Source organism: Lissotriton vulgaris, chromosome 1_1 (assembly GCF_964263255.1).
Source record: "Lissotriton vulgaris chromosome 1_1, aLisVul1.2, whole genome shotgun sequence".
Classification (NCBI taxonomy): domain Eukaryota; kingdom Metazoa; phylum Chordata; class Amphibia; order Caudata; family Salamandridae; genus Lissotriton; species Lissotriton vulgaris.
Window position 1 is genome coordinate 1,010,585,616 of NC_141685.1, and position 27,863 is coordinate 1,010,613,478.

Consider the following 27,863-nt stretch of genomic DNA (forward strand, 5'->3'; position numbering starts at 1 on the left):
GACGGTGTAGACATAGTGGCCCTGAAAGCAGATAGCATTTCCTTCAGGAAGCCTCACACTTTGCACTGTAAACACTTTTTGGCCCTTAGGGTCCAATCTATAAAATTGCCAGTCAGGTGGGGCCAACGTAAAGGCAAACCCAGAGGAGTGGGGCCCCGCCCTTGGGGGGGGGGGGGGGGGGGGGGGGGGGGGGGACCCTCGCAGTAAGAAAGCGGTCATGAAAAGATCTATCATGTACTTAGCCTGTGAAGGACAGCCGGAGATGGGAATTTATCTTTTTAACCATGCTAATTGTTTTCCGATGATCAGAACAAGCCTGACATCAGGGTCCGCAGCCATGATATTGAAAGATCCAGGACGTGTGACTATTTTTTATAATGTCCTTTCTGCTGTATTTTTGATGGCCAAAGCTCTTGTGACATTGCAGGAAAGTGCCTCTTTTGGACATGGTTAGCCCTCCACTTTTTGCCTGGAACATTATGTAACTTCAACTGGAAGTGTACAGGGTCCCTGTCAACCAGGTTACCTGTGCCAGAGCTCTTTCCGTAAACTGTACCTTTTGTTTCTCAATTGACACAACTTCAGTGTTCCTTGTAAGTTCCTATTAAATTGTACCCCTGGTACCTAGAGCATTGGCACAGAAGAGGGACCCCAGGGGCAGAAGCACAAATTGTGTCACCCAGGGTACCCTCACCTAGGTCATGCACCCTGCCATTGCAGACTGCATGTCTTGGTGCAGAAAAAACTGAGTCGACAGTGCATGGGATATAGGCAAGTCACTCCTATAGCAGGATTATAGCCATAAGGCAGGGAACACTATACCTTCAGTGAGGGCATATCTGCATGAGCAGATATGCCCCTGCAATATCCATGTTGATTCTTGGATTTTGGGAGTGAACAGGTAAGCCGTAGGGGGGTACATGGGCTCATCATTACAAGTTTCCCAGCTACATGATGGCTTCACTGTGGTATGGGATGTTTGGTACCAAACATCTTATCTTAATGAACTTGCACTGACCAGTGATTTATTAATAACTGCACACAGAGGAACCCTTAGAGGGGGCCCCTGAAGCCTACCAACCCTTAGTGTGGTCACCGACTAGCCTAAGCCAACCTGTCACCACCAGATAGAGCTCTGACCTCATGGGTTGAGCGCCTTGCAGCTCCGAGGTCAAGAACAATGCCTGCCCCAGGTGGAAGTGCTCATACCTTCCCAGGGTCAGGAACAGCCATCTGTGGCGGGAAGCTGCAAAAGCTGTGCCGCCTTTAAAATGCGACCCCAGCCTCTCCTGACAGAAGAAGCTGGCTCTCCTACTGGCCTTCCCCTTTTTGGCAGGGAAGAAAGGTAGGAAGACGAAGAAAGAGTAGCAGGTGTGTTACCCTCTGCTAATTCCACCCCTCAGGTGCTGGAGACAAGGTGAAGCACAATTTTCAGTACCGTGGGACTTCTCTAATCAAGGTGAGGGCTATGTCCCCCTCACACAGGAAGTAAACATAATATAGGGCGTAGACAGCCCAGATAAGGGGCCCATTGGCCACTACCTGTCACTCCCTTGTAAACGCCCCTAAATGTAGTGATTAGGTGGTATCCCCAGACACTGAAAAGTTGTAACCACGGACACAAGAAGATGACGAATAATTAATGCTGTTGGACCAAGAATTGCAGAACTTGTAGCAGACTTTGGACGCAAACTCCTGCCTGCCGCCACAAAACTTGATAATCGCCATCCTCCAGCTCACCTCATCACTGTGTGGCCTCCACAAATCCTGAAGGATCATCGACACTTCGCAAATCGCCAAGGAGCTCCCTTGAGATAGAGGAGCTATCTCCCTGCAGCCGCAGACCGCAAAACAGCAATGTCCAGTCCAGCGTCATCCTGCTCCCCAGCCCGACTGACATCTCGGAGTGCCTGCCAAAGGTACACCTGCTCTGGAGGGTCAGCTCGGCCTCTGCACCAAATTTTGAGGCCCCAGGACCCACTGTAGCTGAAAGGCATTAATACCCAGGGTACCGGACCCCTCGCTGCAAAAACCTACAAAACCGAGTCCAGGCAGAATACAACTTTACAGCAAGCCAGCACCTGACATGAGACATCATGACTTCGGAGATCCACCTCAGCAGTGGCCCAGCAGATCCAGAATTCTTACTCCATGATGCCAGCCCCTGTCGCAAGATGCTTCTTTGCATGCCGGTGCCCAGCTGCACATCTCCACCGCACCCAGCCTGGGGCATCTTCAAACCAGCTGTGCTCTAGTGGCCCAAGAGCCCTTGCGACCTCTATTCCCCCTTGAGAGCCCTCAGACTTGCCTACATGTCCCTCTTTGCTTTCCTTTTGCAGGAGGCCCCCTTTCTTTGTAGCTACAAAATGCCCTTTTTCCTAGCTACCCGGTGAAATCTGGTAAGCTACAGAGAACTTAATCACTGAACTTTGGACCATGACCCCAACCTCCCAGTTCCAAAAGGTGTACCACTAAAGTTACTATATTGCATTGACTTTCTGATTGCCTTTTTCCTTCCATAAGGAATGTATTGTGCACAATTGCAGACAACTGTGAATCTTGCATTTACTGTTATTTTCCTATACTGCGAAAAGTATTTACCTTGTACCTGAAGTTCTTGGTCTAAATATTTATATAAAAAGAAGTATTGTTTTTCTAATTCAGTTTTGACTTCGCTCATTGAGTGTGGGTATCATTTATTGGCTCTGTGAGAACAACAAATGCTTAGCACTACCCTTCGATAAGCCTAACTGCTCGCCCACACTACCACACTAAAGAGCACTAGTATTATCTACTTTTGACTCTGTAAACCAATAAGGGTCTTCTCGACCTTTCTGCACAGTGTACCCCATTGTGGTGCACTATATATGAGGTGGGTTTCCTACAGACATCATTCCTAATTAGGAGACTTTTCCGAAGGAGTGTTGGTCCTCCCAGCCATATTGACGAATAAAAGTTTGGACCAAACTCGAAATGCTCAAAAATAGCATCAAGGCATAGGAGTTGCTGTCTGGGGTGTCATGTTGAGAACCTACACACCACATGCCATGGTATGACAAGGGCATCTTCTTAGGGCATCTGAGAAAGATCCACAGAATTCTTAGGAGGAGATATGTGACCTATTCCCTGTAGAAAACTGAGGGATTCCTTTGGTTCAAGCACCAAAAAGAGCTCTGTAACACAAGTTGATGAGTTACAAGAGAAAAAAAAAAGAAACTGATGCCCGCATGATAGTTGATGTCTTATATGGCCTGATGCCATCACATCCAGAGAATGCTGAATCGTAGCTGAAGCTGATGGCACCACATGGTGGTGCTTAGGAACGACTGGACTGGTGGAAAAAAAGATTCCCAATCCAGTTTGGTAACTGGAGAATATTCACAAGGTGAGGAAATGATGGGAATAACCCACCAGAAATGGATGGTGAGAGAAACACTTGACCACAACTGTTTGTCTCATAAGCACTGTTCCAAGATTTAAGACCCAGCTATGGTGGAAACTAAGTAAACCTTTGTAATCTAGTACTACCGGAACTGCGAAGCGTGTCTTCAAACTCCTTCTGGTGAAGTTCTTACACCAGATTTCTTAGAAGATTATTCTTTTCCCTCAAGAAGTATCCTGTTTGTACCAGAAGGGCAAAAAGATAAAGCTTCTGCTTCAACTAAATCTCCTGTTATATGCAATGTGCAATTCTGGAACACCCAGTCTGAAAAGGAGTGGATAGGATAAGGAAGTGTTTTTCCTGTATAAAACTCACAATTAAGGGCTTTAGTTCTGATTATTCTACAGCAAACAACATTTTATTATTCAGATGGCAAAATCAGTGCCAAGTACAGCATCCTCACTGCATCCTCTGCACCGTGAGCATTCCTTCTTGGTGAGCTACTCGAGGTCCTATTGTGACTCCTGTGCCTTCGGCCTGAGGCACCTCCTGAGGGTCTTCTTCTGCTCCAGTGGGCTCCCCTGCTTGCTCGGGACCTGCTAGGACTCTTTTGCTTGTGGTGAGTCCCTTGGATGTTGTTGGTCCCAAAGTTGCTTCTCCGTTGTCCATGCCAGTTGCAGCTACCAAGGCTTGCTGTTGCTTTCGTAAGACACCAGCCCCAATGGTCCTCGACCTCCGATGTGGAACAGCTCGTGCACGGCTCTTGGTCTTCCTCAGCATCGCATTGCCCTCACAACTGCAGCGACAATGTCATTGTCAGCACTTCTGAACCGTCTGACGACGGTGGGCATTGCTCTTCCAAGCCTCCTGGTCACCTCAGAGTGGCATAGACTCTGTCCACTCTGCTTACAAGTTCTCCTCTTCAAGAATCCAGCCCTGAATTCCACCAGACTCTTTCACAGTCTTCTCCAGCAGCACCTTTTTTGAATCCTCCATTGTGGTCTACAGCGGTTTCCGATGTCACTTCGCACCTATGCACCCGGCTTACCTGGTGTAGCTTTCCCGGTTCCTGGGATATACCCAGGTGGGATAACTCTCCAACCTTATGTCTTCCACAGGGTTTTTTCAGGTTCTACTCTGAAGGGTCATTCTTCTAAAAAACTGCAAATGCGTCTTCCCCGTTGACTTCTATTGGACACGTAGCTGTGTTTCCACTCTGCATACAGCCTCCGTTGAGTTCCGGGTACTTACCTTGGGTAGTTCCTTGTGACCCCAGCTTTTATGAGTCTCCTGGTCCAAGTCCCGACTTCGGTCGCAGTTCGCATTCTGCTTTCTTAATATATGGTTTGGTCTCACCCTGGAGACCACTAAATTTTGTGCTACGTACCTTATTGCAATTGAAATATTGCTGTGTATTTGTGTTGATATCTTCGGGTTGGAGAAATACCAATGTGCTAGTGAGTGTTGTTTAATAAATAGAAATATTTGTATATGTACACTGTGGGGTTCTTTTTAGTTTAGCCTACACTACATTATTAAACTGGTGAAACAAGCTGCTCAACACTCCTTCGGGATAAGTCTGAAGGCTGCTCACCACAGCTACCACTTTAAGAGTGTTCTAAGGTTATCAAAGACCACTAAAATCACCACAAGGGTTGTCTGCAATAGTGCAGGGTGCATCATTTAAATAAGTGTGCGCCATAAACCAAGCGAGCCTTCTACACCACTGTTTTTAAAGTATCCCCCCATTTCCCAGGCAGACCATCCCTTCCATATGTTGTCCAAATAGCAAAGACCAAGAGAATGGAAAAGTAAAAAAAAATATAATTTGTATTGCTATTTAAAACACAACAGACATAAAGTCTTTCAAAGGATTTAAGACACAACATATCAGTAGGTCTGACACCTTCAAACATAACATAACAACTCTTCTTGCATCAAATTGTTTATTTCACAGTCCTGCTTCTAAACAAGTGAGAGGCTGTAACTAATGGTGAATCATCTTTGTCTCCATCCAGCTCTGTTTCAATTCCCCAGTATTCCAGCCAACCTCTCCAGATTTTGACACGTATAAAAGAGTTTTAGTTGTGCATCTAGTTTCAGAGATGTCAACTGTAGAAATTATGACTTTCTTTAAGTTATGCCACGGCAGTACTCCTACACTGCCACATCAGCAGAGTCAATTCAAGCAAGTATTATCAGATTCAAAATCAGTAGGCCTACCTGTATTACCTAAGTGAAATTCTATCATTTTTTTCTAGACAGCTCTTCTGCAGAGTTCTGTAAACTTTTGCAAAGCCCCAATCATGTCTCCCTACGAGTGCTGTAGCACCTGCAACTGTAAAGGCAGTCGTAGCAGTACAACAGATCTATAGCCCTGAAGTGTCCACTTGTTTGCTTTCCTTTTTTCGGGGGAGAAAATATTTCTGGAGCTCAAGAATGGTGTTTTCTTATTGCTGATGCTATAAACGAGTGTCACATGGTTTTGGTCAACCTGAAGGAATGCCAGATCCTGGAGGCTTGTGTTTCTTCATAGGCAAGGTGTTGCAGCCTTAGTAGAAGCTAGGATCTCTTCTGCTTTCAAGAGACCAGCAAATTTTAGAAGTAATGGTCTGGGCTTCAGAGGAGCTTGTAGAGTCTCCACAGTTACACCAACATCTAGTGTGGAGATACTACAGGATTGCTCAGTTTTGGGGTGCCACTGGCTAAGACATTTTGCAATGTGGTGAAGTCATTCACTGGAGGCACTGTAGCTGGCAAGCCAGTAAAGGATGTGGGAATTCAATAAGAAGTGTCCATTTTCCATCCAGTCGAACTTAAAGGAGATCGGGAAGGTGACCTTTCACATCTATGCTTCTGTGGCTGATGAATGTCCTAAGAGGACTATCCTGCGGCAGCTGAGGTGAATTTGCCCCTTGAAGTGGATATTTCAAAGGTGACTTCTCGGGAGGCCTTTTGATGGTAGGTGACATGGAATTTGGTCTTGAAACCATAATTTTCAGTGTCACTGGTGGCTGCAAGTTTAATGTTCTCAAAGACATCTGTACTGGATCCTCCACATGCATTCTAAAAGATAAAGGTTCAAGTGATGCTAGCTTTGCATCTGGTGTAAGAACAACCTGAGTCACTTCACTAGTGAAGAAACCTCTGCTATTGATGAGGCAGATAATGAAATCCTCGTCGACTTGTTTAGACTTGCATAATGCTCCAATGTCAAGTGCCCTGACAGACATACACGTCTCAGCGGCTACGCATATCTTTACATTGAGTAGTCTGACGCAGATCGAGAAGGTAATGTCGGCAATGGGATGCTTCTACTTGGAAAATACTTCAGACATCAAATAATGGTGGCACTTCAGCTGCAAATATATCCAAATCCTAACAGCCAACATGTCAATGCTGTACCTGTAGCTGATATCAACTTCTTTCACGTTGAGCGACTTCAACGATGACAGTAGTGAGACAAATGTTGATGTCTCCATTTTTCCCTTTTGGATCTCATGTCACTGGATTTCCCTCTCCCGGGGTCCTTTGGTACTGTTGGATCACAGTAAACAAACATTTCTCTTTTAAGCCCCTTTTTGATTTTTCCTTCTTCTTGGCATTCAGGTCTTCAAGCTTGTACCTCAGTCTGATGCCTTTGCAATCTTTAAATGTCTTTGAGGACATTTCAACAAAATGTCCACATTCAGTAGTAGAGTGTCAACTTGAGAGACAAACCATACAGACTTGTTGGGGGTCTGAAGCTTCTTTGCAAAGGCATATGACTAGGAAACAATATTGGAAAACACAAATAAAGTTGGTAGACGTTTTCCAGTGAGGTGCAATGTTGATTAATGTTGAAAAATGGAAGTCCTGACTGTAAAAGGTATGGAAATTTGAAAACCAACACCCACAGCATTCCTAGGCAGGGTTTTTATAATTGCAGAAAAGAAATGGCCGTCAGGGTCAACTGCTGAATTTGGAAGAAGGTAGGCTTTTTAAAGACAGAGACGGCTTTATTTTAACGTTGCTAATGCAATGCCTTACATGCCTCTCTTTACCATCATACAACACAACTTTAAGCTGCAGTTTACAAATAGGGTACTGCAGAGTAGCTTTGCAATAGTATTTCTATCCTCGATAGGCTATTTAGAAGATTCTGCCTTTGAAGGACATGTTCATTTTGTGCACCTTCTGTGGATAGAATTTATGAATTAAGAGTTCCGGGGTACCCATCAGTAGCAGGGAATTAGTCTAACGTTTGTGACAATTAATAAGGCCCTACAATGCAGTAAAATGTTCTATCATTGTGAAGAATAACATCCCCAGGCAACCAAGGTCAAGAAAAATGTCAAGGCCTATAGCAACATGATTATACTCTGAAAGACTCAGTGTACATAGAAAATGTATGAAAAATAGATTAATTTTATTAATATATTTTTTCTTCTCATGATAGCCTTTCTTTAAACACACATAGCAAAACGTATATAACTAGACAATAATAATACAACATGCAGCTTACTGTGAAACATTACACATATACATGTAAAAGGAAATCCCACATTGTGTAATGACTACAAAGAAATTTATAGTCAGACATTGAACATACATATAGAGCAAATGTAATAAACTTAAAGTAGGGGCTGATTGATAAAAAAAAAGTTGTTGTGTTATTTTCTACGCGCGTTTGGGCGAATAGGGCGACTTCTTCAAGAAAGCCACAAATATTCCTACATGAATAAAAGGAGGTCTAAATAATGTGGATGGTTTTGATGGAAGAAGGGAACTAAGTAGATTCTGGGCCAATCGTTAGGTGGCACTTGAGCCCAAGTTGTCAGGCCTGTGTTCCAAGAAGCTGCTGATTATTATAAGTAAGTACTGAGGGGTTCTATCACCTTAAAATGTTTTGTTCCTGGTCAACCCGCTATGAATATGGTACTTGAGCCCAAGTTACCAAACGGGAGACTTTCCAAAATAGAAAAAGTATGATATTCTTAAAAGTTGCATGTCGCAATTCTAGGTAATGAAAGTATCTGGCTTCATATACACTATGTTGTGGGTTATGCAGGCAAAAGACTTCCCACTATCAATACTCAGTCATTTGCGGATCCGATGGTGCCATAAAGATGCAAGGTATGTTAATAATGGCCGCAACCTGCTTCCAGCCATCCTGAACTCGTAAATGTTCTATCACCTTAAACTTAGTCTGCAGCTCAGGTATAAGGGTGGTGTCAACTTCATCTCATTCAATTTCCTGCTCAATGAACTGGATCTATTTCTCAGCAAGCATTGTTGTTATTCTCACTTAAATCTAGAAGTCTCTTTATACTGGTGTGTCAACCTTTACCTGAATTTCCAGCTCTGCTATCCTCTGTCGCATTTCAGCCACTGCAGCCATGCTGTCGGCTTCTCGCAAGCGTACAGCCATCACCTCCTCTTTACTCTAATAAGGAAAAAAGGGAATTAGTGGGAAGTACATGGAAGTGGGATAAATCTTGACTGGAACTCACATACCCTATTTCTCACAGTTACCTTGCATTCGACTCTAATTTACAGTAGTACGGTCTGATTGGGTACTAGTTTCCCATATTCACCTTGCACTGGGTTTTCTGAACTCATCCTGCACTTGCCACTTTGTTGTCTCTTACACAACTGCACTCTACCCTAGTTTGAGTGTTTTTGTTGTGGTTGACATTTCTTCTTGTACTGTCTCTTCTTGGACTAAGTCCCTGGCTTCCATGTTGTCACTTTGCAGATATGTCAAGCTCTTAGCTTCCTATATTCATCATTCTCTTGGTCTTTGCTTTCCTGTGCTCAGCATATATTGGGACGGCAAAGTCCCTTGCATGATGATGGAGGTGCACCCCTGCCCTAAGTGCCCCAACTGTAATAACATCTGGATCCCGAATGCTGATTTTTGCTGTCATGGACGAACATGAACATGCCTTAGCACCATGACATTGGCCTGTATCACGGATTGCGACATGTTTGGACCAGGTGGTGCAGTGTGAAGTGCTGCTCAGTGCATGTGTGGTATACAGGTGCCGGGTGCTTGCGTGCCTGTGAGTGGTACAATACATAGACAATGCAGTGTTGTGCAGGGTATGTATATTATATGCATGTGCTGGGTGTACGTGTGCCTGTGAATAGTACAATACATGTAATACGAACAATAGTTATTTACCTGTAATCTGTGGTTCTCCAGTATTGGTATCTTTCATAGATTCACGTGCCTGAATCATTCCCCGTCATCGGAGTGGGAGTCCCACGGTACATAAAAAAGTAATAATTATGCACATAATAACCATAACATAGGTAACATAAAACCAGGAAGTAAAGTAGCCAGAAACTACAAGGAAAAAACCTTCCACATTTATGACGTGTCCAAGTCCCTGTATACAGTCCAAACTGCAGCCAAACAGGCGACAGCACTATCCAGAATGTTCTCCTCAGAGGCTCAGGCTCTCAGATTTTCTCGCACAAGAGTGATCCAAAGTCAAAAGAGCATAATGTAATTCGGCGGCCAGAGCCATTTATGGCCTGCCTAGGAGAGCCAGTGCCTCATCGCTACTAGCTAGGCTGCACTGGTTACCGATTTCTGGCAGAATCAGATTCAAACTCCTGACACTGGCGTTTAAAGCCCTTCACTCTGTTGGTCCCAACTATCTTAGGAAGCGTATTGCTTTCTATGTGCCACGGAGGACGCTGCGGTCAGCTGACTTGGCCAAAATGGAAGTGCCTGCGGTCAAACGTGCCCGGATGGGCGGCCGATCCTTCCAACATGTGGCAGCTTGCTTGTGGAACGAGCTCCCACTTTCTCTTCGGAAAGCGAATAACCTTCTGGCTTTTAGGAAGGAGTTGAAGACTTTGCTCTTCACTAAGTAATCATCGTGACTGTAGCGTGTCTTCCTTTGGTTTCATGGTTCCTTCAGGACTCTTTGCTAAAGCGCCGGGACACCCTCTCGGGGTAGCCGTGCGCTCAAAAAGTATGGCTTAACATTAACATTAACATAAACAAGCCTCTGAGGGGAGGTGGGTGGGTTGGATGTGAATCTATGTAAGATACCAATACTGGAGAACCACAGATTACAGGTAAGTAACTATTGTTCTTCTCCAGTATTGGGGTATCTTTTATAGATTCACATGCCTGAATCAGAGTAGAAAGCAGTACATCCATAATAATGCTTGTAAGATTCTACTTGTAACATAATCCTATGTACAAGAGACATTATGCAATAACATACATAGAAGCTCTATAATGTGCATATATATATATATATATTTATATATATATATACGCACACACACACACATATATATAGCAATGTTTATATAAATATTAATCATAGCTGATATGTGTCTGAGGAACAGTAAAGAGGAGGCGGGAAGAACAGAGGCTCACCTTACTTAAAAAGACTACGGAGAACCGCTTGCCCCACAGACGTATCTGCATTACTGGCAGCTTCCAAACAGTAGTGCTTGGTAAAAGTGTGCCTGCTGGACCATGTTACAGCTCTGCAGATTTGATGAAGAGGCACACTAGCAAAAAGAGCAGTAGAGGAGGAGACTGCTCTAGTAGAATGTGCTCTTGGAGTTGTTTGTAATGGTCTTCCTGCTTGCTGATGACAAACAAATTGCAGCAGAAATCCAATGAGCTTTGGTCGGTTTGGATATTGGCTGTCCCTGGCATTTCCTTCCATAGGTCACAAATTGATGGTCAGATTTACGGATTGTAAAAGTTTGTTGTAAATAGAATTTGAGACATCTCTTGATGTTAAGGGTATGCAAAGTCCTTTCCACAGGTGATTGAGGATTAGGAAAGAAAGTCTTTAAAATTATTGGCTTGTTTAGATGGAAGTCCGGAGGTACTTTAGGCATAAAACTGGGGTTAATATGTAGCACTACCGAGTTTGAAGTGAATTGAAAGAAAGGCGGATTAATAATGAAGGCTTGAATGTCACTGACCCTCCTAGCTTATGTGAAAGCTAATAGCAGGGACACTTTCCACGACAAACTTCAAATCCACTCTATGAATAGGTTCAAAGGGGTGTCGCATAAGTTGTGCAAGCACCATGTTAAGATGCCAGGATGGAGGTGGGCGGCGGATAGGAGGAAACATCTGAAACAATCCCTTGAAGAACTGTTGAATGATCCTAGATGGATAAAGAGAGTTGGAACGATCTTGTCAAAATCTTGAAATAGCCGCTAAGAATACCTTCAGAGTAGAATTGGAAAGGCCTGATCTTGCCAAGTGCAAAAAGAATGGTAGAATCTGCTCCGGTTTTGCATGGATTGGATGAATATTGGCAATTTGACACCACATGCAAAATCTCTTCCATTTAAGCCTGTACGTCTTAATAGTGGAAGGCGTTTGAGCATTGGCTAAGACTTCCTTACAGTCCGCAGGAATGTATAAATGAGCGAATTCAAGCTGTTCAGGCACCAGGCCGCTAATCTCAGAGATGCAGGGTTGGGTGGCAGATCTGTCCTTTCTGGATGGACTGAAGGTTCGGTATTGGTTGAAACTGAATGGGAGGGCATTCTGAGAGGAGGAGTTTGGTAAACTAGAACTGGTGAGGCCACCTGGGAGCAATGAGAATTAGGGGACAAGGTTCTCTCTTCATTTTCCGGAGAACCCTGGGAACCAACGATATCGGAGGAAAGGCGTAAGCAGAGATCTGCGACCAATTCATCGAAAACGCATTCCCGCATGACCTCTGGTGGGGAAGCCAATTTGCGAAGAATGGGCATTTGTGGGTCTGACTGGTCACAAACAGATCTAGATTGGGACAACCACACTGCTAAAAAAATTCGATCAAACGTTGGTTCATGTAGCTCCCACTCGTTTTTGGATACTGTTGATCTGCTGAGGGAATCCGCCAGGACATTGGAAACTCCCAGAACATGAATCTCTGACAGGCTCATCCTGTGTCGTATCGCCCAGTCCCAAATTTGTTGGGCTTGTTGAGAGAGCTGAGCAGACCTTGTTCCTCCTTGTTTGTTCAAGTAGTACAAACTTGTTGTGTTGTCCGTCCGGATTAATACTGATGCCCCCAGAATGATGGTGCGAAAAGATTTTAGGGCCAGGAACATGGCTAGCAATTCTAGAAGTTTAATATGCCACTTCCGCTTCTGGACGTTCCACTTGAAGGTGTTCTACTCACCCCTTGAGGGATGAATTAAGTGATGGTGAAACCTGGAGCTTCCACTAGGAATGCGCACCCTTTTCCACGTTCCTTTTGCGAGTCCACCAGAGTAAGGCTTCTCGCATCCGGGGAGTGATGCGAATGAGATCGTCGAAGAACCCCGAAACCTGCAACCATTGGTCATTGAGCTCTTCTTGTAGGGGTCTCATTCTGAGACAGCAGTTAGGGACTAAAGGAATGCAGGAAATAAATCATCCTCAGAAATGACTTTAACTGCTGGACTGAAACGCACCTTTTTGATCGCAACAGGTGGGCAAGTCTGCAATTTTTTTGTTGCCTTTCGTTTGAGACAAATGCGTGTGTCAGTTCAGTGTCTAACGTGGCTCCCAAGAACGTCTTTCTTTGCGATGGGACGAGATGAGACTTTTCGGGATTTATGTAGAGGCCCAGAGATTGGAAGAGGGACAAACATCTCTGAATTTGGTCGCTTGCGACTGTGAAAGAATTCGCCTTGATAAGGCAGTTGTCTAGGTACGGAAAAATTTAGATCCCCTCCAGACAAAGGTGTTCAGCCACCGGTGCTAGAACCTTGGTAAACACAAGGGGTGCGGAACTTAGTCCAAAAGGAAGGACTTTGACCAGGAAGTCCCTGCCAGCCACTCTGAACCGCAAGAATTTTCTGTGTCTGGGTATAATCGGTACATGGAAATTCGCGTCCTGTAGGTTGAGGGTGGCCCTGTGATACCCTGCAGAAAGGAGTTGAAGGATTTATTGAAGCCTTAACATCCGGAAGGATAACTTTTTAAAGTATTTGTTGAGGGAGCAAAGATCCAGAATGGGGCGCCATTCTCCCAATTTTTTCTTTATCAGTAAAAATCTTGAATAAAGCCCAGTTCCTCTTTCCAATTGAGGGACCATTTCGATCGCTCCCTTTCATAGGATCAAATTTATTTGGGAAAAAAGCTCCTTGAGATGAGCTGGAAGTGGGCCTTTTGGAGGAGAGTTTGGAGGAATCTTTATGAACTCTAGAACTTGGCCTCTGGCCACAATGTCCAGGACCCACTTGTCTGATGTTATAGCGGACCAGTTCAAGTAAAATTGGGAGATTCTCTCTTCAACTTTTAAAAGGGCAGGCGGTAGAATAGGGGGCATGTGGCGGCTGTCACTGTTTTTTAGAAGTATCCCGTCCGCGATAGGAGGGCTTTCTCTTATTCGGTGAATAGGAGGTATTTTGTTGTCTGTAAGACTGTTGGCGTTGAGACTGGTATCGTTGGTTACTTTGAAAGGACTGGTATGGCCTTTGTTGGTCATAGCCTCCTCGACTAGAAAAGGATCCACGGCCCTTAACGCCACAAAAGGGCGGTTTCCAAAACTGGAGATTACCGAGAGATCTTGCTGTCTCTGTATCTTTCTTAATGGCCTGAAGAGCCTCATCCACATGTTGGCGAAACAGTGACTCACCATCAAACCGCATATCAATTATCTTTGCCTGAACCTCCTGGCGAAAAGATGTCTATTTCATCCAGCCTTGCCGCCGTAGTACTGCGGCACCTGCTAGTTATCTAAATCCTGTAGATGTGACATCCATGGCCGAATCTATGATTTCAGCAGAGATACGCTCTCCTTCTTGCAGGATCTTTAAAGCTTCCGATTTAGATGGTTCTGGCAACATGTCGATGTAGGGAGAGATGTCCGACCACAACTGTCTGTCGTACTGGCCTAAAATGGGCAGTGAATTAGTAGCACGGATGGCCATCGCTGCCATGGCGGAAACCTTTCTTCCATTAGCGTCCAATCGTCTGCCATCCTGATCCTGAGAAGCTGTGACCGGAGAGGAGGGGTTTCTAGCTCGTCGTTGTGCTGCTTGGGCAATAACAGAGTCAGCTTTTGTTTGACCTATGAGGCATGCAGGCGAGTTATCTGGTGCCTTATATTTTTTGTCGAGGCGAGACAGGACTGCAGGAACAGAAGCAGGAGCTTTCATTTATTTTTTTTCCAAAACATAGTTTATTGTTTTTTTACACAAAACATACATTGACAATTGCAAAGTACTCGTTATCCCAATCCCTGTGGTAATATGCCATAAAATATGTCAGTTCTTACTATCAGAATCTCCATTTAAACAAGGTTTCGAATGTTTTAACCCAACACCCTTTAATCTATCCCCCAACTCTCCCTCCCTCCTCCCCAAGACTCGTCACCAACGCCAGAAGCAGTGTCTGATCTTCTCAATAAGTACGCTCAGGATTGAGTGTGTGTTTGCCTACATGATGCCCTGTCATGGTCTAAGTCCTATCTCAATCAGTAAACTATTCCACTCCATTATCCAGTGTCCCATATTCACGTAGTGCCTGTACCAATGCTTCCCATGCTGATGCCGCTTCCAGCATCTTCTCATTATTTAGCCTACGCGCTTGTTGATAGCGTAACGTGCTTTCGCTGCTAGCCCATTTAAGAAATGTATTCTTCCATCTGTGTGTGCTGGGGCCCACAGTTGCTTTCCAGTGTTTTGTGATTTTGCGCTTCGCCAGTATAAGCCCCATATCTATAAACTTGCTCGTAATCTTATTCTTGGGTGTGTGAGGGAACCAGTGCAATACACTGACAGCCATATCAAAATCTAACCGCTGTTCTGTGGTGGCATTTAATGTGTCTCCTATTTCCTTCCAATATGGACCCACCTCTGGACAGGACCATAGCATATGCACCAATTCCACCCCCACTCCCGTGCATCTTGGGCACGCCACTTCCTCTACATTAAACAATTTCTTAATCTTCCCTGGTGTCAAGTATGCTCGGTGAATAATATACAAGTGTACTAGCTGGAACCTGGCGTTTCTCTCACTTTTCCAAGCCCTCCGCATTATTTGTGCCCAGGTTGTATCAGGAATAATTTTCCCCACATCTACCTCCCATTTCTTCTTCAAAGTGTTCAAAGGCAATATCGTTTCATTGAGCATTCTGGTGTACAGGCATGTGACCGCTTTAAAGGTCCCAGCTGCCATCATGACATATTGGCAGGCTTTCGTTATCTTAGGTTCTAGCAGCCCTTCCTGCCAGTGTGCTTGCATCGCCCTCGTCACTGCTGTGTGTAACAGGTTATCCCCTCTCGGTATATCAAACCTTTCTTGGAGTGTCTGATTAGGAAGCAGTGTTCCATCTTCAAATAAATCCCCTAGCATTTGGATTCCCGCTTCTTCCCAACTTTGTAAATGCAACGAGTCCCCTCCATGCGGTAACGCAGTCACCATTCCGAGGGGAATTTCGGGTGCATATGGCTGCATCACCACCGCTTTACGTTGAGAGCGGTTCCAGCACAGTCTCAGTGTATACTCTTCCAATGTCAAATCCCTGATATTCAGTTTCTGCTGTAGAGCAATAAATGAAAGGACATGGTGTGGGGTATCCTCATGCCTTTTGTGCTCCGGGCCTCTAAATACTCTCGCCACTTCTTGCGTAAATATCTGTAACTGGGCCGCTAAATAATATAACTCGAAGTCTGGCACTGCTAATCCCCCCCAATCTTAGGCCTTATAAGCGGTGTGTGTGCCACTCTGCGTCGTCCCGTTCCCCAGAGGAAGGACACTACAAGCGATTTCAACTGCTTAAAAAGGTGGTTAGGTATCCACATTGGCAATGTTCTGAAATAATACAGAAACCTAGGGAGTGCGATCATTTTTAACAGTGCTATACGACCCGTCACTGACAATGGAAGGGTAGCCCAAAAGGCCATACTGCCCTTTAGGGCTCTTATACTACGACCTATGTTACCTTCCAGCATGTCTGCTGCCTCATGATAGATGTATACTCCTAGGTATTACATGCAAGTGGGCTCCCATCGCAACATCCGTATTCTATTGGGCTGTGGCTCCCCCCGTCGTACTGGGAACAAGCATGTCTTAGACCAGTTGACTTTCAATCCCGATAGTTCCCCAAAGTCCGAGAGCAATCTCTCACCTCGTTGAGGGGCTGACCGCCTGCGCCGACGACCTCGCACCACTAAAGAACCCTCCCAGCAGAACCGGCAGCAAGAAAATCCCCTGGTTCACCAACGAACTCAAGGAATCCAAGAAGAACTGCCGCACCCTCGAGAAAGCCTGGCGGCTCGACCAGACCACAGACAATAGGACCGCCCTCAAGCACGCCACCCGCAAACATCACCAGCTGATCCGCGCCACCAAGAAGTCGGCACTCAAAGAATGGAAAGAGTTCTCCAACCCCAGCACCGGAAACAACAACATCACTCCCTCGCAAGACCTCTGCGACTCACTCGCCTCGTTCTTCCACAGCAAGATCGCAGACATACACAACAGCTTCGACGCACAGACCACGCACCCTACCGCCGAACCAACGCCCGCCACCACCACCCTCTGCAACTGGACCCCGGTCAACACCGAAGACACCACCCGCACGATGAACTCCATCCACTCCGGATCACCAACAGACCCCTGCCCACACCACGTCTTCAACAAAGCAGACGCCATCATCGCACCCCATCTACGGGACATCATCAACTCCTCCTTCCTCACCGTCACCTTCCCAGAGAGCTGGAAGCATGCCGAGCTTACCGCCCTCCTGAAGAAACCAACGGCAGACCCCACCGACCTCAAGAACTACCGGCCCATCTCGCTCCTTCCCTTTCCGTCCAAAGTCATCGAGAAGACCGTCAACAGACAGCTGGCCGCCTTCCTCAAGACTAATGGATCCCTCGACCCCTCGCAGTCCGGGTTTCGGGCCAACCACAGCACCGAGACCGACCTAATCGCAGCCACCGACGACATCAGAACCCTGATCGACAGCGGGGAGACCGCAGCCCTCATCCTCTTGGACCTCTCTGAGGCGCTCGACACAGTCTGCCACCGCACCCTAGTGAAGCGCCTCAGCAACATCGGAATCCAAGAGAAAGCACTGGAGTGGATCATCTCGTTCCTCACCGGAAGAACCCAGAGAGTCCGCCTCCCCCCGTTCAGATCCGAGGCCACCGAAGTCATCTGCGGCGTACCACAAGGATCTTCACTCAGTTCTACCCTCTTCAACGTCTACATGAGCCCCCTCGCAGCCATCGCACGCCAACATGACCTCATCATCATCTCCTACGCCGACGACACCCAGCTGATCCTCACCCTCACCAACGAACCCACCACCGCCAGAGCCAAACTACACGAAGGGATGAAAGACGTCGCCGACTGGATGAGAAGCAGCCGCCTCAAACTGAACTCAGACAAGACGGAAGTCCTCATCCTGGGATCATCACCCTCCGCCTGGGACGACTCCTGGTGGCCCCCGGCCCTGGGCACCGCTCCCAAGCCAAAAGACCACGCACGCAACCTGGGCTTCATCCTGGACTCCTCCCTGTCGATGACCAGACAAGTCAACGCCGTCTCATCTTCGTGCTTCAACACCCTGCGCATGCTCCGCAAGATCTTCAGATGGATCCCCACCGGAACCAGGAAGACTGTCACCCAGGCACTCGTCACCAGCCGACTACGGGAACGCCCTCTACGCCGGAACCACAGCCAAACTTCAAAAAAGACTCCAGCGCATCCAGAACGCCTCCGCACGACTCATCCTGGACATCCCCCGACACAGCCACATCACCAGACACCTGAGAGACCTGCATTGGCTCCACGTCAGCAAGAGAATCACGTTCAGACTCCTGACCCACGCACACAATGCTCTCCACGACCTGGGCCCCAAGTACCTCAACGACCGCATGACCTTCTACACGCCCACCCGCAAGCTACGATCAGCCAGCCTCGCCCTCGCCACCGTACCACGCATCCGCAGAGCCACCGCCGGAGGAAGATCCTTCTCCTACCTGGCAGCCAAGACCTGGAACTCCCTCCCCACCCACCTTCGGCGAACCGAGAACCATCTCTCCTTCAGGAAACAGCTCAAGACCTGGCTGTTCGAGCAGTAACATACACACCCCCCCCCCCCCCCCCCCCAGCACCTTGAGACCCTCCCGGGTGAGTAGCGCGCTCTATAAATGCTGTGATTGATTGATTGATTGATTGAGCTCCTGTCAGTGCCTTGTCAGCATCTTCAAGGAATAGTAGCAGGTCATCTGCGTACAGTGATATGTACTGTTGGCCGTCTTCACTCCCCAATCCGCCAAAGTGGTCTCCCTTCCTTATCTCGGTTGCGAGGGGTTCCACAGCCAGAGCAAATAGCAATGGGGAAAGTGAGCACCCTTGTCTTGTCCCCCTTTCTACAAGATATTGTGAGGATATCAGTGTGCCTGCCCTCACTCTAGCCATTGCAGATGCGTATAGCACCTTCGTCCATTGCAAGTACCCGTCTCCCAGGCCAAATCGTTCCAATACTTTATACAGATATGCCCATTCTAAACTATCAAAGGCTTTTTCAATATCTACAGATAGTAGCATTGGGTGTTGCGCCTCTGGGTGGTCTTCTCCCAACAATCGCACCAAGCATCGAATGTTCGTAGTGGTGTTTCGTGTCGGTATGAATCCCGCTTGATCGTCGTGGACTAGTGCTGTCATGTGCTGTAGCAATCGGGTTGCCAAGATACTACTCAATATTTTATAATCAGTAGTTAACATCGACAGAGGTCTGTAAGAGCCTGTATTCCTGCCTTCTCTCCCTGGCTTCAGCAGCGGTATCACTAACGCTTCACACATAGTTTGCGGTAAACGTCCTAACTCCCTTGCCTCTTTGTAGACTTCGTGGAGTCTGGGTGCTGGTAAGTCAACGTACTTCGCATAGAATTCTATGGGCAGTACATCCAATCCTGGAGTTTTGTTGCGGGCCATAAGCTTGATGGCACTCCGTTGTTCCTCTAAGTGTATGTCCTTCCCTAGTTCTTCCGCCTGTTCTTGTTCCAACACTGGTAGTTGTAAATCCCTGAGGAATACGTCTATGGCCGGATCTCCGGCCTCCAGCCTACTTTTGTAGAGAGCTTCATAATAATTCGTGAAGCATTGCAAGATCTCGTTTTGGGTATAGACCACCTGTCCTCCCTCTGTGTCCAAGGCCACAATAGGGGAACTTCTTTTTGCAGGGTTGGCCAACCAAGCCAGCAAAGTTCCTGCTCTATCTCCCTCTGCATGGGCCCTCACTGTGTAGGCTTTGTGATCAAAACTACGCAATCGTTCTACTTCTGTTGCCACCCCTTCTCTCGCCGCGTTAACTTTCTCTTGGAGCTCCGGGCGTCCAGGCCGTAAGAGCTCTATCTCACGCAACGCGTTATCAGCCTTATTCAAATCATTCAAGAGTTCCTTCCGCACTCCCGCATATTTTCCTATACAGAGCCCCCTGATAACCATCTTGAAAGCATCCCATTCTACTGCCCTCGTCTCGGTTGTCCCTGCGTTTTCTACAAAATAATGAATGATCCCCTCCTCCAACGTGACCAGAAAAAGTGGGTCCTCTAGTGTTTCGGGGCGTAACTTCCAGGTAGGGACACATGAGACTCCAGGCATCCATTGTAACGTGATCAGTAAGGGGTTATGATCTGATATTGTTTTGGTCAGATATTCAGAACGTGCTACAGTCGACATCACCTCTGGAGAGCATAGAACTGTGTCTAGTCTCACATGTAGGTCATGCATGCCTGAAAAGTATGAGTAGTCACGGCTCTGTGGGTGTTGTGTACGCCAGGCATCGATTAGCCCCCATCGTGTCTGCCAGTCTAGCCTCCCTTTAGTCAACCGGTGTATCGGGGAATCAGGCAAGGGAGGATGCGACCTATCTAGTGAAATGCCGGTTATGGAATTAAAATCGCCACCTAATAGAAGTGGACCTGCAAGATAATGTGCCAGCGACCCTAGCAGGAGCTTTCATGACCTTCAATCCCTCTTTTCAAATGAAGTCAATGATTGGGATAGTCCGTACCTGCTTCCTCTGCTGATCTTTAAAGTGGTAAAGGAAACACTCATACTTTTTTGTTTTCCTAGGCAGGAGGAACCTTTGTGTTGCCCTTTCCATAAGAAGATGAAAACCTCTGATGTCAACTGGAGGAGAATCGATTGGAGCTGGAGTTGAAGGAGATGGAGGTTGTATCAGGTAATCGTCACACTCTGTAAGAAGCGATCTGTCGTCCAATTCTCCTTCCTCCCTATCGTCGTCCGAGGTGTGAGCATCATGGGAATGATGAGAAGGCACTGGAGAAAGTGGGCTGGGTGACCTCAACGCCAAAAAGGAGGTTTGAGGCACAGGTGTCGGTGGAATGGACGAAGCCGATTCAGATGGAGGGAAACAGCGATAATAATCATCTAACATGAATTGTAGATTGTTTAACAGAGCCAAAGGCATTTGTGCGGTAGGAATCGCATCCGGAGCTGGACCCACAGTCTCTGGGGAAGGACTGTCATTCTGATCCTCCTCATGATATTTAATGAATAATTCTGAAGGGCTCCTGGCAGTGCGAAATCTGTCATCCTCTTTGGACTCCTCATCATCCCCCACTTAATCCAGTTATTGTTCAGGTAACACTAGAGGTACCTTATTAGGGGAAATATGCAGTGGAGAGAGGGCCTCCAATGAAGAACCACGTATGTGCAGCAAGGAAGATGCTGTTGTTAATTATGGCAATTGCACAAATGTCGTAGACGGTGCAGAGGGTGCTGTGGCCATAAACGCTGACCAAACTTGCAACTCCTTGCAAGAAGATAATTGTAGCGTCGACGAGGGAGCCGTCGATGGAGTCGTCGATGGAGCTGGTGTCAATGAGGTAACCATCGACGAGGCGGTCGTTGACGATGAGGCAGTCTTCGACGATGAGGTAGTCTTCGATGACTAGGCGGCCATAGAGGAGGCAATCGTCGATAAGATCTTTCTAATTTTCATCGTCGACAGTAGATTCATTTCCTTCGTTGACGAGATTGGCTTAACGGAGACGGAAACCAGCGTCGACAGTGATGATGCCGACGACATGATCATCTGTGGTCTCGGCGACGAGAAGGTGGCAGTCGACGTCGTAGCATCGACGGTGAGTTTCTTCAACAAAAAAGTCGTTGTCGATGTTGTTGACGACTGAACTTTTTTCTGAGGTAAATCCTTCTCAGGAAGTTTTGAATCCAGAGACTTCGCAGTTTTTCTTGGGGGCGTAGTAGTCAGAGGCTTACTTTTAGAAGGTGGAGGAGCCTTTTTTGAGGTGGAAGGCAATTCAGCGCCATTAGAGGTTTGCTGCTTACTCGACACCTTAGCCCCAGGAGAAGACAAATCCTCCTCAGCAATTCTCTTCCTAGAGGACATAGTTGAGCCAGAGGCAACACTCCCCACATCAGATAAGGGGTTGCCTTGACCTTTAATCTTCTGTAGCCACAGATGTAGACGTCCTTCTCTGTCTCTGAAAGTTTTTTGAGGGAAGGTCCTACAGATCTTGCAGTCTCTCACCTGGTGATCAGGATACAGGCAATAAATGCACTTTTTGTGGGGGTGCTCAGAAAACAGCCGGAGCTTCCCACATGACTCACAAGGTCGGAAGAGAGATTTCTTAGATGAAGACATCATGAAATGAAAGAATTCCTGAAGAAATAGAAGAGCACTGAGTAGAGCTCAGGGAGACTTTCTTCACACGACATGCGGTAGAAAATCTTCGAGCCTGAGCTTCTGAGGAGAACATTCTGGAGGTTGCTGTCGCCTGATTGGCTGCAGTTTGGACAAGTCATAAATGTGGAAGTTTTTTTAATTGTAGTTTCTGGCTATCTTACTTCCTGGTTTTATATTACTCATGTTATGGTTATTATGTGCATAATTATTGCTTTTTTAATGTACCGTGGGACTCCCACTCTGACGACGGGAAATGATTCAGGCATGTGAATCTATGAAAGATACCCCAAAACTGGAGAATCTGGGTTCCATTGTGGGAGACCCAGGGTTAACTGGAGGAACATGAGGAGAGGAATCCCTCAGACAGATTTGTGGATTGCTGCTTCCTTTAAGCTGGGTGGGACACACTGGAGGAAGGGACAGCCAGGCTCTTTAGTACACTTGCTATTTGATATAGAGAGAGGTCAATGGGAAGGGACCTAGGGACATCTCTGGAAAGAGATGGGGCTGATAAGAGAATCCTAAAGAGTAGGGCTGATGCCCTGGATTAGCCTTTAGATACATATATAGGTGTGGCTGACATCCAGGTGTGAACCTCTAGTCATTCCCATGGCTGTTGATGTGGGGCTACCAGATTCTGAGTCACCTGTGCTGGGACAGACCGCTTTTAGGAGGAAGGGGGGACAGAGTAGAGGGCACTTCAAAACTTCAAAAAGAAGCAGACCCCAACAAAAACGTCAAAGACTCATGACTCTAAATCACATTTGGTGTCCGGAAATGGACTATAAGAAGGGGAGTTGTGCGAGGAGAAGTATCTCTGCAAGGCTCTGTCTATGACCAGGACTGAGAACCAAGGTCTGCTAGTCTCCCAGCTAGGTGAGGGGATATTACAGAGGGACTCCAAGACCACCTGCTCCTGGATCATAGAGCACCATCGCTGCCTGCTTGCCAAAACCAGTGTGACCTGTGAGGAAGAGGAGAGTGTTGGGAGCATAGAGAACGCGAGGTCAGTGAGAGATCTTGGCAACTGGTTCCCTGTAGCAAGCTTTGAGGAGATGGCTCCTGCACCGATCTGGTCACTGCCTGTGTGCATGCCAGGGGAGGGCCGCAGTGACTTTGAACATTGCTGCACCAAACGGGTCAATCAAGTTGTCGTCTGCATGCAGGCTGTAAGTAAGTGACTCTGTATGCCCGGTGGGACCGCTGTGAAGATTGTTGCTGTGCTGATAGGCCCTAGCCATTGTACGGAGCTAAGTCGGCGACACTGTACACCAGGCAGGGCTGCCAGGAAGATTGCTGCTGTGCCAAGCAGGCCAAAGCTGCGACTGCACCCCCCCTCCCAACCTGTGTGGAGGGTCTCAAGAAACTTACCAGCAGCGGAAGAGCATAGAGAACACTCCAGCAGCTGCCTTTTCAGGACTGCTTTTGAGGAACTCTAGGACACCCCACCACTGTCCATTCTGGGCCACGTGTGAAAGACTTACCGGAGGCAGCTACTGCAGGCTCAGTGCCCATGCTCATAGACCCGCGTCACACGGATCCTGCTGGATCGAGCAAGGCGGATTTACGATCCAGATGACCATCGAAGAACTAGCCTGCCAGACAGCACTTCGGCAGTGGAACACTTTTGACTTTATAAGAGTAGGAGTTGTACTCCTGAGACTCAGGGGCTTAACCTGAATGTTGCCTATAGTGAATGGGGAATAACCAGTACAGCTAGGGAGAGGGGAGTGGGACTCTGGGGTCCAGCAATAAAACAATAGATACATGATTTGTGTATTGTTTGCGAATGTCATATTTTACTTTGTGTTGATATAAAAGTACCATTTTTTTCATGAAAGCAGGTATTTGACTACACTATCATTTATTGCCGCTTCTGAGTGTATTCTGGGCTGTGAGCTTGCGTTCACCCCCCACTTGTGTCCACCTCCTCACAAAGAACATTAGACTTCGTATTACTACTAAGAGTCAAGTGCTGAATGGTCCAGTTGCTCAGGATCAATAGTAGATCGCGCACTGGGACAGCAGGAGTAAAAGGCCTCAAACCCCACGGTTTGGCCCAGTAGCTCCTGCTTGCCCCGTGGCCCTTTGAAAGGGGTTCTGATATCAGCTTTTTTTCTTTGTTCCATGAACAGATCCTCTATCTGCTCATGGTCTCCATAGCCCTCTGCATTCGGCTCTTGGTGTCCTATTATTGTACAGTTGGCAGTTGACCATATCACCTATAGCCCCCGGCATTCAGCACCTGATTTCCTGGTTGCATGCAGCATTTGATGCTTAGTTTCCTGTACTGATACCAACATTGTGATTGGTTTCCTATACTGATGCTGCAATTGCCACTGGTTCTTGCAGCCCCCACCCTGGCATTTATCTTTTATTTTTTCTACTCATCCTGCTTTTGCCAATGGTTATGATAGCCTTCTTGAATTCAGCTCTTGGTTTCCACTACACATCATGCATTTGCCCATGGTCACCATAGCCGGCAGCATTAAGCTCTTTATTTCCTCTACTAATCCTCGACTTCCACTAATTCTTGCCCAATGCATTGGGCTGTTTCCTGTAATCAATACAATATTTGGCCCTTGATTCCCAATAGTAACTATGAACTGAGATATTTGTCTCAAGCAATCATGGTGCTCAGGGTTCACTGAAATTATCTTACACATTTTGACCATGGCTTTCTGAAGTGACCCTAAGTATCAGAATTTCTGAGAGTTGTGAAATTTCTTTGAGCACTACTTTCGTGTAGTCACGCGCACATTTGATATTTGCTCTCCTTAAGTTACCCTACTCATTTGGTAATTATTTTCGTGAGGATACTCTGCACAATTACCTCTTAATTTCCAATAGTAGCTGTGTTCTTCGCTTTCTGTAGTCACTGCGCATTTGGTGTTAATTTTCGTAGGGTTACCTTGCTCGTATGTGCCCCCTTTTCCTATTGTCACCCAGCTTTCTTTCCTCACTTCTCTGCGCATTTGGCTGTCGGTTTTCTGTAACAACTTAGCACACTGGGCTTTCTGTTTCTGGTATTCACTATACACGCTTGTTACTTGATTTGCTGCACTTACTATGCATCCTTTTCATTGTTTTCTACTCTCAAGTCGATTTAAGCCCTGTTCCCATACTCACCTTACACTCAGATACAGCGTGCTGCCGCTTTGCTTCACTCAGTTGTGTCTGCAGCCCCTTGTTCTGAGCTGTGGCAGACTGCAACTTTTCTTGCAGCTCCCGACATTCCAGCTCCTTACGATTCAAGAGATTGCCGTTTATCTGATTCTGAAATAAAGTGAAAATACAGATCCATGAGTTCTGAAGAAATATAACCGAAAACAGGAAATGTGATATTTATGTAGAAAGTATCTAAGAGAACAACTAACAGTGCCTCCCTTCAAACAAAAACCATACTTCTCAATCCTAAAAGCCTTAATTTTTAGGTCTCGCCTAGGAAGCGCGCATGCTCCGCTCTAGGAGGGGGCATTTAGCAGTCTGTCATGACTTTTCAAGCACTCGCGGCAGCATCCACCTTGCGGGAGCGAGCAGCGGCGCAGCCACATTAATTACAAGCAAATGGCCCCTGCTTGCCGCTCCTCGCTCCCGCAAGGTTCGCTCTGCATGCCGTGTCACATGACACTTCTGCCGTTCTCCACTTCCTCAGCGCCTTGCAGTTACGAGCAAATCTGCTCGCTCCGGAGCTACCTAGGACTGCAGTCTTCTAGTTTGGGTGCTTCCCCTTCTTGGTTGGCCGCTGAACAGAAGGGCCCCATTTATTTCGCTATATTGTTTTTTTTTTTATTTGGTGCAGCATGCCGTCTGCTGCTTTTACAAATAAATGTTCCCTATCGAACGGGCTGTTGACAATGTTACCCTGTACTTAATTCTTGAATCCTGACATACTTACCCATGCATGGCATCTTAATGTTGTGCCTATCACCAACTGTCTTGCTGCTGTATCTTCAGCTTCTAGTGCTGACTTTGGGCATGTGCCTGCAATGCCTTTTACCTCTTCAGCAAGGGCGTTTGCTTTATTCTAATATTGCTCAGGCGGATGTCTCATTAGCTCCACCATCTCTTCACGGTTCTGATGGGCATATCTATTTAGCACATTTCATGGGGTTCAATTTCAAGTAGGCTTAAGGCGACCACTTGAGTATGATGGAGGCAGTATCTCATGCTGTTAATGCTGCTGTCCAATGATACCACTCCCATAAATACTGCAACCCACAGAGGAGAGGTTTACCAGGGCAACAGGGCACAGGGGTGACAGTGTAAAAGCAACACAACTAACACATGTTCGCTCCCAAACAAACACCATCACAAAATACAGTGACAGTGCTGCTGCTTTTTGTTCTGGTGTGAGGTAAGCATGCACTGCTGCTGCACTTATTCTGTGTACGTGAGGAAGCGTGCACCACTGGTGCCTTCACCGTTACTATGCTGTTTGTGTGGAGGAAGCTTGCACTACCGCTGTACACGGATCATGCTCAGTCTCCATCTTTACCTCTGGCTGCCTCAGTTCTTTTGCTTTTCGGTTCTACACCACCTGCTTAAAAGAACAAGCATTGGCATAGCCAATAGGTTTCGCCTTTGGGACCTTATAAGTGTTTAGCCATGCAACAGTTGATGTTGTTGCACCAAGGATATTGTGCTGCATAACTAAATACTTATAAGGTCTCAAATGCAAGACCTACTGGCTACGCCAATGCTTGTTCCTATTGTAAACATTGCCACAACATTTATAGCACAATGATGTAAACATTTGCTTACTTTTGGCTGTAAAAACAACTAACAGAAAAACAAAGAAATATTTATTTTAATTTGATGGTATGCACCAAGTTTACATTTGCGGTTTAAACACTTTTTGTTCACATTTCGGGGTATGGTGGGACCTTCTGTTAACCTTACCTTTCTGACTGGACTGGAACATCCCCCTTTTCCTTCGCTCCATCACTCACAAGCTATCTTTGATGTGCCTCCCCTTTTCTACTTAAAACTTATCACAGACGCACACTTTCAGTGGCACATCATTGTGCTCCCCCTTTTATCCCTGAATGTATGCAATAGGTTAGAAACTTTATTTAACAATGTGCCTTTCTTTCTCCCAAAAAACACTGCCAATGCCAACAGAAACTTAAACCAATGATTTTTGTGCCCATGTGTATGTTGGCAAATAGTTTTAAAAAGTATATATTTTCCCTTGCACACCCCACATATCAGGCTGGATCCAGGCAGAGGCAGACGCTTACTTGGCTTTCTAGCTCGACTACTCGCTGCCGAAGCTCCCGGTTCTCTGCTTGGAATTGTGCCTCCCGCAGGCGTATTGTCATCAGCTCGTCCTGGAGGTCGGACACGGCGTTCTTCCGTGGAGAGTCTTTCCAGCGCCCTCCACTTCGCGACGTGTGATTCTGGAGGCACGGACACCCGAGGGGAAAGAATACAAGGCAAATTAATCAAAGAGAAACTGTATGTCGCAGTTTGCTGTGCCAAATCAGAAACACCAAATGTGGCATTACTCAGGATCAGAGTTCAAGGGTGCCCGGCACTAATGGACTAGGTGGTGCTTCTCCACCTTAACTCTGAAGTGCTTAGGTTTTTTAATGGTACACAGCTTGGTTGTTGGGTAATGACATCATCACGATAACATAAAAGCACTGAATTGACGTTCCCTGACCCTTTTCCGAATACAAACTCATTTGAAGACAATGACAGACTAATTTTTCCTACAACAAACAATGCTATTTTAATCGTGCTCGAATCACCAAGGTTAAACGAAATGCGACCTACCTATATGATAATATGCGGCGCCGCTATTCCTACTCACCAAACAGAATAAAGGAAAG

General features: G+C 46.5%; 1 protein-coding gene across 1 annotated transcript in view; it reads right to left on the reverse strand.

Annotated features, from left to right (window-relative positions):
• EVI5L (ecotropic viral integration site 5 like) overlaps positions 1-27,863 on the reverse strand; it is a 1,294,704-nt gene that overhangs the window by 13,576 nt on the left and 1,253,265 nt on the right. The window contains exons 17-19 of the mRNA XM_086928161.1: positions 27,270-27,428; positions 25,156-25,302; positions 8,712-8,807 (exon numbers count right to left, since the gene is read on the reverse strand). Of these exons, the coding sequence (XP_086784287.1) occupies positions 8,712-8,807; positions 25,156-25,302; positions 27,270-27,428 (402 nt within the window). The remainder of the gene's footprint in view (positions 1-8,711; positions 8,808-25,155; positions 25,303-27,269; positions 27,429-27,863) is intronic.